This window comes from Sapajus apella, unplaced genomic scaffold (genome assembly GCF_009761245.1).
Source record: "Sapajus apella isolate SASKATOON/1434 unplaced genomic scaffold, GSC_monkey_1.0 scaffold38, whole genome shotgun sequence".
Classification (NCBI taxonomy): Eukaryota; Metazoa; Chordata; class Mammalia; order Primates; family Cebidae; genus Sapajus; species Sapajus apella.
Window position 1 is genome coordinate 14490679 of NW_022436978.1, and position 15350 is coordinate 14506028.

Below are 15350 nucleotides of genomic sequence, written 5' to 3' on the forward strand. Positions count from 1 at the left end.
TCCTTCCTTCCTTCCTTCCTTCCTTCCTTCCTTCCTTCCTTCCTTCCTTCTTTCCTTCCTTCCTTCCTTCCCTCTTTCCTTCCCTCCCTCCCTCCTTCCCTCCTTCCCTCCTTCTCTCCTTCCCTCCTTCCCTCCTGCCTGCCTGCCTGCCTGCACTTCATATATATCAGCCCACTGCCTTCTGGCCTCCAAAACTTCTGATGAGAAATAGGCAATCTTACTGAGGATGTTGGGAAAAACAGCAGAGGAGAAAGGACTTACAGAGTGACTACATAAATTGGTTATGAGTAACATATAAGCAAGGAACAACAAACTGCGGAAGGCCACAGGAGGCCTCTGAGGAGGAAGGCCTCTTCATGCCTCACATTCCAGTGCAGGGTGACCTCATTTCTGTTACCATAAACATTATGCTCAAGGACATAAAACCCCTTCATAGCACTATGACGTAGCCAGAATTATAGGCTCCTTGTAAGGCCCACATTCCATCAGCTGCACTTAGACAATAGGCCAAAGATAACCACATGTTCTTGTTTTGTAAAACTCTCAAACCGCCACTGTTATCAATCCTTACGATGACCAACCAGTTCCAGCTCACTGATTGACTTCCGGCTCACTAATTCACTCCACCATCATGTCACCCACTCCCCACCATTACTCCACCTCTACCCTGTAGATCGAAGTGATTATAATCAATAAATAGTATGGATAATCAGAGCTCAGGGACTTCACTGCTGCGTCCAGTAATAAAGTGATGGCCCCCTGGTCCCACTGTCTCTCTTAATCCGTCTTTTTCTCATTCCTTTGTCACCACTGAATTTGGGATACCCATGGGTGATGTAGGGCTAGCTCCCTACAAAGGAAACCCTGTATTTGATGAGTCACTTCTCTCTGACTGCTTTCAAAGTTCTATCTTTGGCTTTTGACAGTTTGTTTATAATGTGTCTCTTTCTTTCTTTCTTTCTTTTTTTTTTTTTTTTTTTTTTTGAGACGGTCTGTCACCCAGGCTGGAAGGCAGTGGCTTGATCATAGCTCACTGCGGCCTCAACCACCCAAGCTCAAGCATTCTTTTCACTTCAGCCTTCTGAATAGCTGTGACTACAGGCATGCAGCACCATGCCTGGCTAACTTTTTTTAAAGCACAGATGCGGTCTCCCCATGTTGCCCAGGCTGGCCTTGAACTCATGAGCTCAATCAGTGCCCCCTGGCAACCACACCTCCCGAAGTGCTGGGATTACAGGCACAAGCCACCATGCCTGGATGGGTTATTTTTTTCCTTTGAATGAATTGTACTCTCCCGTTTACTTCTGTGCCTTGTCATTTTTTTGTTGAAAACTAAACATTTGAATCTAACAACATGGTAATTATGGAAATCAGATTCTCACGCTTCCCCAGGGTTTGTTTTTTTTTGGCTTTTCTTTTGTTGTTTGGTTTTTTGACTGTTCCTGTTACATCTCTGGATCAGCCACAGATGTAAGCATGAGGTCTTCTCAACTTTTTTCTGAGAGTGCCCCTTCGCTGGGGCATGCACAGTGACTTTCTAATTTTCCCCATATATGCAATTGTTTAAATGTCCTATCTTCAATGTCTAGCTCCAAAAAGAGTAAGAGAAAAACAAGGTTTGGGAGGAGGCGCTTCCAGGTTCTCCTGAAAGTCTCTTAGCCAGAGAGGGAAGGAGCTGTAACAGTGGGGTGGAGGAGAGGTGTAATAAAAATGGCTAGCTCATACCTGTAATCCCAGCACTTTGGGAGGCCAAGGCGGGTGGATCACCTGAGGTCAGAAAGTTCGAGACTAGCCTGGCCAACATGGGGAAACCCTGTCTCTACTAAAAATACAAAAATTAGCCAGGTACGGTGGCAGGTGTCTATAATCCCAGCTACTCGGGAGGCTGATATAGGAGAATCACTTGAGCCCAAGAGGCGGAGGTTGCAGTGAGCCAAGATCACACCACTGCACTCCAGCCTGGGCAACAGAGCCAGACTTCATCTCAAAAAAAAAAAAGAAAAAAAAGGCTATCCTCTTTGTATCACTGTGATAAGCAGCAACAATCAGAAGGCAGAGCACAGATCCCTAGTGTTCAAAGGATGGGATCCATTTTGCCCACTCTGGCTCCCAGAAGTGTGTGCAGGTTGCTCCCAGAACATGTTCACAGCCGCTGGCCCTGGGCTGAGGGGTGAGGGGTGGGTGGCTGCTACTGTACTAACAGCTGAATGGAACAAAAACTGGCCTCAGTGCTCTCTAGCTAGTGCCCTCTCTCTTTCCTCACCTTTAGAGACCAACTTCTTAAAAACCCTATCCAAATTTGCCTTCCCCATTCACTCCTCCCACTCCCTCCCTTATACACTTCAATCTGTTTCATCACTCTCCCCAAACAGTTTTGCTAAGGTCACCAGCGGCCTTGCATTTTGCAAGAGAGCAGATGCAGTGCAAGCAAAAGAAATCTCAGGACCCCCAAATCACTAAGCCAACGGAAAAGTCAAGCTAGGAATCAAAAACAGAAAGTCAAACGTGCCTCCCATTTTATTCCTAAGTAAGATAGCTAAAAAGATAAAAGAAGCACACACCTTCCTACCAATTTGTCCACAAAGAAATTCCTTGTGGGCCTCAAGATCTTGACCCCAGAACAGTTCTGTGGAATTTCACCCTGACAATGTAAACCGATAGCTTATCTTCGCAGGTGTGGGACAGAAAAATCATTTCTCTGCTGACCTGAGACAAATACATATCTGATTGCTTCCTCTGCCCTATTGTTTATGTAAAAATGCAGATTCACTGAGCCAGAAGAAATTGTGCCGATCAAGGACTCAAAAGAATGCAACCTTTTGTCTCTTATCTACCAATGACCTGGAAGCCGCCCACCCCCCACCTGAAGCTGTCCCACCTTGCCAGACCGAACCAATGTATATCTTACATATACTGATGGATACCTCATGTCTCCCTAAAATGTGTAAAAGCAAGCTGTACCCCGCCCACCCTGGGCACATGTCAGACCTGAGGCTGCATCCTTACCCATGGCAAAATAAATGTTCTAAATTGGTTCAGATCTGTTTCAGATATTTTGAGTTCATCATGCATTTCAATCTTCACCTAAATTCACCCCTCAGTTGTAACTGATGACACGACCACTGCCTCCTTCTCTCTGTTTTTGTTATCCACAGCTCCTGGATAAGCCTTCCCTCCTCTCTCCATACTCTTTCTCTCTCTAGTGCTCTCATTCAGTCCCATTGATTCACTGCCACCTAGATAAAGACAATTCACAAACTCTCATCTCCAGCCCAGACCTTTTCATTAAACTCCAGCCTCATTGGTACAAATGCCTCTTTGACATCTCTTCACAGATATCTAAAAGGCAATGCACACTGACCTTATGTAGACCTATATTTTTAACCTCTACCCTCCCCCCGAACCTAGCCCTCATCACCCAAAACATCTTCAAGTACACTTGTCCCCACCCTTATCCACCGGGAATATGTTCTAAGGCCCCAGTGGATACCTGCAATTACAGATAGTACCAAACCTTACATATACTATGTTTCTTACTATACATACATACATTCCCATGATACAGTTTAATTTACAAATTAGGCACAGTAAGAGATTCACAACAGGAACTAATAATAAAATAGAACAATTATAATAGACTGTAATAAAAGTTATGTGAATGTGTTCTCTCTTCTCTCTCACAATATTTTATTTTGCTGTACTCATCCTTCTTCCTGTGATGAAAAAGGGTCAAAGTAAGATGCATAAGCTTTCATCCCGCTACTCAGAACAATGTGTCATTTTAAACTTCTGAATTGCTTATTTCTGGAATTTTTCATTTAATATTTTTGGACTGCAGCTGACCACAGGTAAATGAAACTGCAGAAAGAGAAACCATGGATAACGGGCTGACTTACAATTTCAGTGACTTCTTGCTGCAGTTACACAAGAAAGAAACCGAGCTGTACCTCTGGCCCCTCTCCCTTTACTTCTCACATCCAATGCGACATTAAAAACGGTTGACTGCAAATCCCAAGTAGCCCTTAAAGACATTCTTTTCTCACATTCACCTTCACCCCTCCTCTTGTGCAAGCTACCAGCATATCTAGCCCAGACTGCTGCAAGACCCTCCTAACTATGTCTCTTCGTCTACTGAAGCCCCTCTGATCAGACGGAAGCCAGTGATGGTTACAAAATGCAAATCCAATACTGCCGTAAAGAAGATGCCTCAGTGCAGGACCACAGCTTGACTCCTTCTTACTTTTAGCCTTGTCTCTCACCACACAGCTCCACATATACTCACCTGTTCCTGAGTCCTTCCAGTCCCCCATTTCCTTCCACACAAACTCTTATTGTGGAATTTGGGGTCTATGCTCTTGCCTCTTCCTGAAAAGCTCTTATCCCACCCGTTTCAACATCTACACATTCCTTCTACACAGCCAAGTACCATCTGCTTAGGGATTCCAACCTTCCTGAATAGCTCAGGTCTCCCCTTTCGGGGCTCTCCTAGAACCTTGACCATCTCTTCTCTAGTTCTCTGTTGCAACTTTATTTGTAAAACTATTTGATTGCATCATAAGAACAGGGGCTGAGTCTGTCTTGCTTACAACTGTATCGTCCACTACCAGTTCAGTGTCTGCAAATATCAATAGTAAGTGCAGTTAACGTTTATTGATATATGTGCCGGCTATTGTTCTGAGTGCTTTGCACAGATTTTTCTCATTTACACCTCACAACAACCCTGTAAGGAAAGGGAATTATTCTCCCCTCTTTAGAGAGAAGTAACTTGATGATCCTTCGGCTAGTAAGAGACAGAGCTGGATTTCAACCCCAAGCAGGCTAACTATAGAGTTTATGTACTGACTGCCACACTCTACTCAATACTGAACATATTTGTTGAATGGATGGATGAATGAATGAATGAATGAATGAATGAATGAATGAATCAAGAGTAAATAAACATCTCTCCTGGATATTCAGGTAGATCTTATCTAGAAGTAGAGATGAGGTTTTAGTGCTCCCTAAAGTGCTCTCCAGCTCCAGGATTTCTGACTAGGCATGAGAAGGGAAAGGGGCAAAGCTGGTCCTAACCCTCTGCCTGAATTTCCAAACTTGCCAGAGCACAAGCAGACATGAAGGTCCAGCCTCATCTCTCTAAAGGGCAACACCAGCCACTCCTTCCACACCTCCACCTCCAACTTAGCCAGGGGTATTTGAATGTCTCCCTCATTTCCTATGCATCCCTGTCTTGCCAGTTCCACTTTCTGGAATGCCCCTCTATTGCCATTTCCCCAAGTCCTGCCCATCTTTCAAAGTCTAGCGTAAGTGTGTCATTTACCCCAGAGGGCTTCTTGCTACCCCGTCCATTCCTTTCAATCCTATCTCTTCTAATAATAGAAGTAGGCCAGGCATGATGGCTCACGCCTGTAAGGAAGCTGAGGCTGGTGGTTACGTGAGGTCAGGAGTTCAAGACCAGCCAAGCCAACACAGTGAAACCCCATCTCCACTAAAAATACAAAAATTAGCTGGGTATTCTAGTGCATGTCTATAATCCCAGCTACTCAGGAGGGTGAGGCAGGAAGATCACTTGAATCCAGGAGGCAGAGGTTGCAGTGAGCTGAGATCACACCACTGTACTCCAGCCTGGGTAACAGAGCAAAACTTCATCTCAATAATAATAAAAGTAATACCAAAACCCAAAATATAAGTTTGAACAACAAACAGGTATTGGAAGCACCTAGAGGCTACTGGAAGATGTGACATGACAGTGATAGAAAGTGATTCACTTCCTAGCACTTTGGGAGGCTAAGGTGGGTGGATCACCTGAAGTCAGGAGTTCAAGACCAGCCTGGCCATCATGGTGAAACCCCATCTTAAAAAAATAAAAAATAAAATTAAAAGGTATTAGAGGGAGAACAAAAAAACAAGATGGCGACCACTTACAAAGAAGTTAAGTTCCTCAATTTCTATCCCATTATAAAAATATTCTTAAGGTTGTGGGCTTCAAATGGACAGTGGGCTATGCAGGAAGCAGCTTCTGCCTAGCTGGCGAGTTCCTGAAAGTAAGGAAGTGAAGAGACAGAAACAGGGAAGTGGAGCCCTCCTAGAGAAGGAAAGAAACACACATTCCACTGGACACTGCTGAGAAGGTATTTCTGATCTGTTCCAGGATCCACCCCATGCCCACAACTCCTAGGGAAGTGTGCAGACTAAACACTATTGTAAAAACACCCAGAGCACATATGTTTATTCAGAAAAAGGCAAACGTTGGTGGTTGTGAGATGAGTAGGTTGCAGCCCTATTGTGCAATTTTTGATATATGTGTAATACAGTTTTTCCCACTAATACAATCTGTTAACAGAATCCTGTGGCAAGACTATCTCTCAAGTTGCCATTAGTATTGAGAAATCAGCATGTGCTGCCTGAAAATAATTCAGGAACCTATTCATCCAGGGGAATTTATGAAATAATACATGAAATCTAGTGCCATATTGCACATAATCATATGGTGACAATGTCTTATAGTAGTTGTGTAGCATTTGACAGTTCATAAAGTTCTCTCATGTGCATTGCTTCATTCACTTTTTACAACACTTCCCGCTCTCCCCCAGGTGTTCTGGGCTCTGCTGTCCCTCATACAAGCCTCCACATAGGAACTTGCAGCAGCAGGAACAGCTGAACTCTATATTCCTGAGCACCAGATACCTTCATCAGCAAAGACTGATATGAAAGAGTTTTTAAAATATATATATATATATATATATATATATATATATATATACACACACACATATATATATAGATATATATATATACACACACATATATATATATATATATAAAGCAGCAGGGCGCGGTGGCTCACACCTGTAATCCCAGCACTTTGGGAGACTGAGGCAAGTGGATCATGAGGTCAGGAGTTCGAGACCAGCCTGGCCAACATGGTGAAACGCCATCTACTAAAAATACAAAAATTAGCTGAGAATGGTGGCGCACGCCTGTAACCCTAGCTACTCAGGAGGCTGAGACAGTAGAATTACTTGAACCTGGGAGGCAGAGGTTGCAGTGAGCTGAAATTGCACCACTGCACTCCAGCCTGGGTGACAGAGCAAGAATCTGTCTCAGAAAAAATAATAATAATAAATTAAATAAATACATCATCAGGTTGGGTCATGGAATCACTGCCTTCTTCTTCTCCAGTGAGGAATCAGGAACTCAGGAAGATCAAGAGACTTAATTGGCTGCTTAGATGTGCTCCTAGTAGATACATTTTACATTAGAGCTCACACTGTGGTCCTTCTCTTACACCACATCTGCACAGAAGAAATTTTACCTGTGAGTTCATCAGACGAATGGTAGTTTTTGTGCCCACATCTTGTTGGAAGTTGGCTGTGGGTGCCCCATTAAACCTCAGGACTGCCTCATGATCATCTATAAACCATAAAGAAACAGAAAAGAGGTGTTGAGCACTGGCAATATGTAGAAAAAGAAAAAGGCAGGAGGTGGGGGAGGGAGCACGGGAATAATGCTTCCCAATCTTTACCCCATCATGATCCACAGGGAGAAATGGCAGTATTTATGTGGTGCTCAGGTAAAGCTCCTAAGCAGAGATGACCACCTGCCTGCCAGCCACCATAAGGGCTGAAGGGATCCATACTGTGGCATTCCTAAAACCCATTTGAAGACACTCATTTGTACCTTGGCACAGCAGAAACGTGAACAAAGCCAGTGTGCTATTTATGTGGAATAGCTACTCCAGTTATCAAAGCAACAAACCAAATATTCTCTTGGTATCATCAGTAGATTTTATTTCTATCTCTGTCAGAAAAGTGAAAATATTACCATATGTTCAGTGTTTCCCACAAGTGCAAAGGACCCCATTGCACTCTGAAAAGCATGCAGTGCTCAGCAAATGGGCAGTATTTAACTATGGCATCCAAGACAACCCCCAGGTGTTCCATTTAGGTCCAGGGAAGAGTCACAAGACCTAGTGTGGCAGAAATGGAAGAGGAGGTCACAGAGCTAAACTGAATTTCTTTCTTTTTTTTTTTTTTTTTTTTTCTCTCTCTCTCTTTCTTTCTTTCTGCCATAGTCAGAAACAATGTTCTAAATCCAGTCAAAATCAAACAGACCACCTTGAAAACCCTAAAAGCTTCCTGGGCTCTGGCTCCTTGTCTTTGCAACTGTCTAAGCCATGTTTGGAAGACTTGGAAAAGCTTCTCTATCCAACACTGGCCAAATTGGTGGAGGAGAGAACTGAAGACTTTAAGGAGCCATCCCAACCCTATGATCCTATGACAGCTTCTTTCAATCTTACCTGGCCAAGCAAATGTGGGGCTCATCACTGAAATCTGTACTGGATCTGGGGGTCATCTGAATCCTCTGTTGTTCTATTTGGGTTGTTTGGGGTCATTCTTTTTCCACATAGATAGGATTTGGGGAAGTGAGGGCATTTGGCTCAGTATAAGATGATTTAGAAAGAGGCTGTACAGGCCGGGCACGGTGGCTCATCGCCTGTAATCCCAGCATTTTGTGATGCCAAAGCAGGTGAATCACAAGGTCAGGAGTTCAAGACCAGCCTGGCCAACATGGTGAAACCTCATCTCTACTAAAAATACAAAACTTAGCCAGGCATGGTGGCGTGCACCTGTAGTCCCAGCTACTCGGGAGCCTGAGGCAGAAGAATTGCTTGAACCCAGGAGGTGGAGGTTGCAGTAAGCCAAGATTGCACCACTGCACTCTAGCCTGGGCAACAGAGCAAAATTCCATCTCAGGGAAAAAAAAGAAAAAGAAAGAAAGAAAAGAAAGAGGATGTCCACAGAATTAAGGATGAAATCCTCTCTATTTCAGTTCCAATGTATGTACTAAACCTCAGGAATGCAGAAATCTCATTCATGAAAACACTACCACCCTATCCTCACTCATAGGGCAAAATTTCATCAAAATGGTTTGAAAATTACCTGAAAAGTACATAGTCCAAACTGTTATCATCTCAAAGGGCAGGTACACTGAAGTGCACTTGGGGCAGGAGATATATCTTTACACAACTCAGAATTGCAAGACATTTTGTCAGAATCAGTCACTGGTTTGACAGGAATTAGTGGTAATTGTATGAGAAACACAGGTCCATCAGAAACTTCACTTAGCTTTCCCATTTCACAGATGAATAAATTACTTGTGAGAATCCCAGTAGAAAAGAGATGAGAAGCTCAAATGGAGTAACTGAGAGATTCATAAAAGGACTATTTACCAACTTGAGGTACAGTCTAAAGAAATCAACATGGAATAGGCTAAAGCCCCCAGGGATGATGACCACAGCGAGTCAGGACTACCCCAGGTCTACTGCGGGATGATGAGCAGAGACCCTGAGCTGAGGAGGGATGCCTGTCGGGAGCTGTTGCCTTTAGGAGAGGAACACAGCTATTGCCAACCTCCAGCCAGCAAGAATGAGCCTGAGGGAGTCAATATTCCAACCTTGCTCTGCTCCTTCCCTTGGATCTCATAGTCCTGAAAGAAAAAGGGAGAGAGCAGAACCAAACCTGGGAGGGCCTCCCGGCAGAATCTGAGAACTTCAGTCAAGAGAAAGACACAGCTGAGACCCAAAGGATCTCCAGGCATGAGAAGGGTTCAATCAGTATTTGTTGAATGAACAAAGCAATTCTCCTTGCTTCTTGCTTTTGCCTTAACTCACAAGACCCTTCTCTTTCTTTAGGAAAGCTAATAGATAAGAATATAAGAAACATTTTAGCATAACAAATGAATAATCACACCAAATTTTATTATGAAGCTACAGTTATTATGAGGCACAACAGCAGAGGGACGAAGAGCGGGGTCTTTGAAGCAAGCCCTCTGCTTTCAAACCCCAGTCTGCTATTAGCCAGTTGCATAACCACTGAAGCCTCCACATTTAGCTCTCCAGCAAAATGAGACCAATATCTTACCAACCTCCCAGGATTTCTGGGAACATTAAAAGAGCAAAGCATGTTAGGAGCACAGCAGATGTGCGATAAGCATCACTTCTATGGATGACAGTGTTTTACAATTATGCTACTGTTTGACATGAAAATTCCAGCAAATCTAAGCTACTTAACATGTATGAGTAAACTATCAGAAATCATTGAAAATGACTGAGCCCGCCACTGGCTGGTTTGTGAGACTGCTAGAGGCAGAGTATGTTATTACACTCTCTCTGATAAAAAATCTTGCTATGGACAAAAAAAAGTCATAAAATGTCTCTTACTCATGTCTTCTAGCCTCACTTCTGGGGATATTTCCCTGTTGAATGTCAATAGTGGTCACCTAAGGTATCTGCAGAAAACCCTTGTTAGCAATGTTATTTGTAAAAGCAAATCATTTGAAATAATCTGATCCATTCAACAGTTGGGAATAGACTCAACAAATCCCGCATGCAGTAGGAAGTGTAAGGGCCTGGCATGCTGCCTGCAACTCAAAGAGGCTTCAACGAAGGGCCTTTCCCTTCCCCTTCCCCTTAGTGTTCTAAGCTCTTATTTTGTATTGTTGATGAATCCATGAATAAATAAAAGAATACATGAATGAATGTCTTAAAACATTTGTTAGACAAAATGCCAAGAGGATATATACCCTATAACAGCAGAATATTTGAAGTCTAACATGCAATTTTTATTGCATCTCGGGATCAAAGTCCTTCCGTGGAAATCCTTATTTTGAAGTTGAAACTGCGGTCTATAGAAAAATAGTATTTTTATTAATGTTTACTTAAATCACTCCAAACCTTTAAGGAGTGCATAAAATTAAAGCTGCAGTTCCAATTCACAGAGGTATCAGGCCCTGTCTCAAACTTCAGTACAATTTCAACCAGGCAGGTAATATTAACTTGACATGCAGAAGAAGGATCAGCTAATACCTAAGATACCCCAAACATTACTTTTATGCAGCAAAAATGGAGAAGAAAGAAAGAAATTTAGTTCCATTATGGATGAACAAAAACCAATCACATTTAGTTTCTTGACAACAAAGTTCAAGAAAAACCAAAAAGGCAGAAGCAAAACTTGGGGTGGGGCTGGCCAGCAGGGTGGCTTTTATGAGTTAGTACTGCCTATTTGGGGAGGTAGAAACTGTGATCTCACCATTTCTTTCTGCTCTAGAGAATCCAATTTGGGCCTACTTTTCTTCTTTGAGAGCCCTGTGCTTGGTTTTAGACCATTTTTCCTGGCAGTCAACTGAAGGAAATAAAAACGGAGACGTATGACCTCACCTGCTCCAGTACCTCCAGCCTGACGGAGGAGCAAAGCTTCCTGTGCTTTGCTTTCTTTAGCTGATTCATTTCAAAATAATGGAAAACACATTCAGCATAAGAGAAATAAGGCTCCCTGTTACACAGATTTACAAATATGGAGAGAGTTTCTATCTCGATTCACTACAAAGGTTTTCAAGAAAAGCAAATTAATATATTGTGACCAGTGATTCTGAAACTGGGTCACAGATCCCTTGGAGAATAAACTTCAATCTACAAACTCCCTTCGTGGAAAAATGCACTGACACACTTATACACATACACACACATTATGCACACCAAATCCACAGATATTTTGCATGCAATTGCAAGGATTCATGACCCTCTGAAGTTGGTCCATAGCCCTCAGTTAAGAATTACTGACAGAATTAAATCTTTTCAAAGAGAAAAGCTGAAAATTACCTGGGTAGCTGAGGCCAAAACAGTTCTGCATTAATCAGGTAAAACAACAGAATTTCAGAACATGGAAATATGTAGGGGTCTATGCTTCAGAACTTTTCAAAGGTCAATTGTAGGATTTTGATTATTGGTAGTGGCAGAACTCTCTATTCAAATGAAATCTTCTGCAGAATCCCAAAATTTAAAACAGATCAAAATAAAACTATTCTGTTCCCAACACAAAGAAACAATAAGTGTTTGAGGTGATAGATATTCTAATTACCCTGATTGGATCATTATACATCGAATACATGTATCAAAGTATCCCTATAAATACATATAATTATATATATCAACTAAAAATAGCAGGAAACAATAATGAAGCTCTTCTAATTGATAAAGATGCCAGGGCATAGAGCATCATCTGTTCAACTCCCACTGTGTCACTGTGACTCTGAAAGAGACACAGCCCTGGGCCCACTTCACTGGTCCACTGAGCCAGACTTGGGCCACTTGTCTCTAATACCATCAATATGCCCAGCCAGTCCCAATCAGTACTGCCATTCACAGAACAACCTTAACACCCTAGAACATACCTATTTCTCTGCCTAGTTGGGAGGACTTCAGAGATCCTGCTGATGAGACAACAGCACACCTGCCCCAAGGCCCAGCCTTGGTCCTAATGCTCTCCTTGGGCAGGTAACCCTCCCATTCAGAGGTATTGAAGGGAAAATCTGTGGCCTCTACCATGGATACGTTCACGTGGTCCCGGAGGTGGCAGAGCAGGTCCTCTGCACTGAACTTGATGCCAGGTCCTGGCCCCTTGTAGGACACTCTGTACTTGTTCATGTTTAGGTAATTCCTCCAGATCTTTTGCAGCCTAGGGATAAGGTTTTTGGAAGAGCTGTCCTTGTTCCACACCTGGAAGGAGGCCTCTGGTTTGGCCTTGGCTGGGCCTCTGAAACTGCCAAGGGTCTGACTGCCCCTGTGGGGGTCCTGGGTGCTGCTTGAGGATACAGACTGGGAATCAGACCTCATGGCCAATTTCCCCAGACTCTTCAGCACCTGGATTTCCTTGGTTTGCAATTTAAGGGAATCATAGTAACTCCCTTTCTTCTTTTCCTTCCACACACAGATGATAGCAAACAGAAGAAAGACCAGGACACAGCAGCTGAACTTTTTCTTCAAGTTGGTGTGAATCATAATGAAGATGTGTTCAGGGAAGCCACTTTGTTCCAAGCAGGAAAACAAGCCTAAAAAAAGTGAAACAAGGGAAAAAACAAAATGATGTAAAGAAAAACCCAACGTGGCATGAGGTGGAGCGATGGGCTGAGCAATCGATTTCAAGTCAGGTGAATTCCAGCCCTGATCTACCTCCTATCCACCTATGCAAGCTGTTTGGCAACTCTCGACAAAAGTCGGCCTCAGTTTGAGTTTGAATGCAGACAGCAGTCCCTCAGACACTCCCTTCTTCCTCTTTAGCCATGAATGCTTTATATGTCCCCCCACCGTTACTTTTTCTATACTGAATCTTCGTTTCTGGTTGCCTTGGTCTACCTCCCTGACTGCACTCTGAGTTTCTTGAAGTCAGAAACCACACCTTGCAAACCACACCTTGCAAATCATTCGGTTGCTAGGTCCTTATATGTTAAAGGAAACCGTGCACGTTTGGGGAAAAAAAGAGCAGGCTGACTGTTTTACATTACCAAACCTAAACTTTCTAAAATATTAAGTGGCCCAACACCCTTTCAACATAGCCAGAAAAAAGACTTCTCGTTGTAGACGATGCCATAGATTTCTGATGCATCTCCCTAAGGGCTGTGATGTTGGACTCCTGCGTGAGAATATCAAGGCTTAGCTCCACCACAAAATATTCAGTTCCATGCACTGCCCTGCAAGAAGAGCGCCACTGAGACAGGAAGCTGACTCACCTCGCGATAGAGGTTAGGAAATACAGGTAGGAGAGCAGACATGTAGCCAACTAAGGAAATGAATACAAAGATTCATTAAGGATGCTAGATGTTATTTCACTTAACTTCAGCATAACCAGGGCCACCATGAGACGCAACTCCAGGGGCACCACGTATATCATAGTCTAATATGAAGGGCATCTCCTAACCCATGCAGGGTTCATTTCAAAGGTATTATAATCTGCATTTCATGGATTAGCAACCTGAGGCTCTCAGAGGTAAGTGCCCAAGGTCACAGAGCCGAGAAAATGGTTGCCCTGAGATTCACATCCAAACGTACTTGACTCCACAACCCATGTCCTTTCCCCTACAACATGTACAGAACTGCAAAAAGTTCTGGACAACGGATTTCATTGAGCAAATAGAGACTGGATAGGCCTCTTTATTTCTGGGTAAACACCTACTTTGTTTTCTCAGAATTTATTGTGTAACTGAATGGAAACTGGAAGCACTTTGAACTCAAACAATGTCTGTATCTTTTGGAAAACATTACATTCTTTCCCCAGTCACAGGGTTTATTTATAATAACATATCAAAGCAGTCACCTCAGGGGTTTTGCTAACCCACCAGGGACTGAGGTCCCTTCCCATGGATCCTGCTCCTAAGGATATCAGTATAAGGTAGTGGGATTGCTGGATAGGGTATTCATGAAACCTGGCTTCTCACCCCCATTCTTGGTGATCTTGGGCAGGTCAGCTAATATTTCTGCCCCTGAGTTTTTTAGAATAATTATCTCTGCCTTGTGTGATTTACAGTGTTAGGAGGACCAAACAAGGGGATGTCGTTAATTGGATTTGGACTAGGTAAGCAAAAAGGCACAGGCGGCATTCTGAACAGAGAGAGGAAAGCAGCTGCTCAGCATGGGGACCTTGTGGAGGTGATGGAGGACAGCAAAGACGACAGCATGAAGCCACAGCCACGACTCAGCAGACTTGAGCTCCAGGGTCTTCCCTAGGAACTCCTTCATGAACTGACATCCAGCTCATTCCTGGAATCCATTGGCAGTACCAAACAAAGCAGCACTTCCACCAGCCCAGACCTCAGGAACCAGTGGCTCTGGGAACGACGGGCTTCTACCTTGGGCTGCTGAAGTTGTATAAATGATTAAATGTACACAAAGGAAGAAGAATTCAGATATAAGATCATGAAGTCAAGGGTGGAAAGCTTGTTGTATTACCAGAAACTAAGGAATTCAATTTCTGCAGACACCTAACACAGCTAATCACGTGACCATTACGACAGCTGAAGAGGAATTAAAGAGAAGAAGGAAGGTCGAAATTAGGGAGGGCCTACTACATGGTAGTCACTTTCCTTGAAATATCTTATTGAACCTTACAACAACACTATGATAGAGATATTGACAGCCCTATTTTAGGAGATTAAAAATTGAGGCTTGGCAAGATTATAGGGTTTCTCCAGTGTCAATAGCAAGTCAGTTCCAGAACCAGAATGCCAGCCCAGGTCTGTCTAACTCTAAAAGTTCATCCTCTTTCCACCCAAGGACATGCATCTGTGATAAAGCGCAGTGAGATGTCAGTGTGACCAAGTGGGACTCAAGGTCACTAGAGAGGCAACTTGATCTGTCAGACAGTCGCAGACAAGCCACGTTCGCCATCAGTCCTGCACCTGCCAACCCAGCTGTGCGCCGTGTTACAACTCACTGGGACTTTTCGTATTAATAAGTTTTTACAGACGCGCTATACTCCTGTGAGATAAGCACAGCAGATTTTATGAGCTCCATTTATAGC

The 15350-nt window shown here is 43.3% G+C and overlaps 1 protein-coding gene across 16 annotated transcripts in view; it reads right to left on the reverse strand.

Annotated features, from left to right (window-relative positions):
* The window catches only part of ST6GAL1 (ST6 beta-galactoside alpha-2,6-sialyltransferase 1), a 160609-nt gene that overhangs the window by 36072 nt on the left and 109187 nt on the right, over positions 1–15350 (reverse strand). For 14 of the 16 annotated variants that reach the window (XM_032298305.1, XM_032298302.1, XM_032298297.1 and 11 more), the window contains 2 exons: positions 12229–12885; positions 7313–7410 (listed from right to left, as the gene is read on the reverse strand). In XM_032298305.1, the coding sequence (XP_032154196.1) occupies positions 7313–7410; positions 12229–12835 (705 nt within the window). In that variant the 5' untranslated portion in view covers positions 12836–12885. The remainder of the gene's footprint in view (positions 1–7312; positions 7411–12228; positions 12886–15350) is intronic. The other 2 variants (XM_032298314.1, XM_032298313.1) reach the window with 1 other exon arrangement.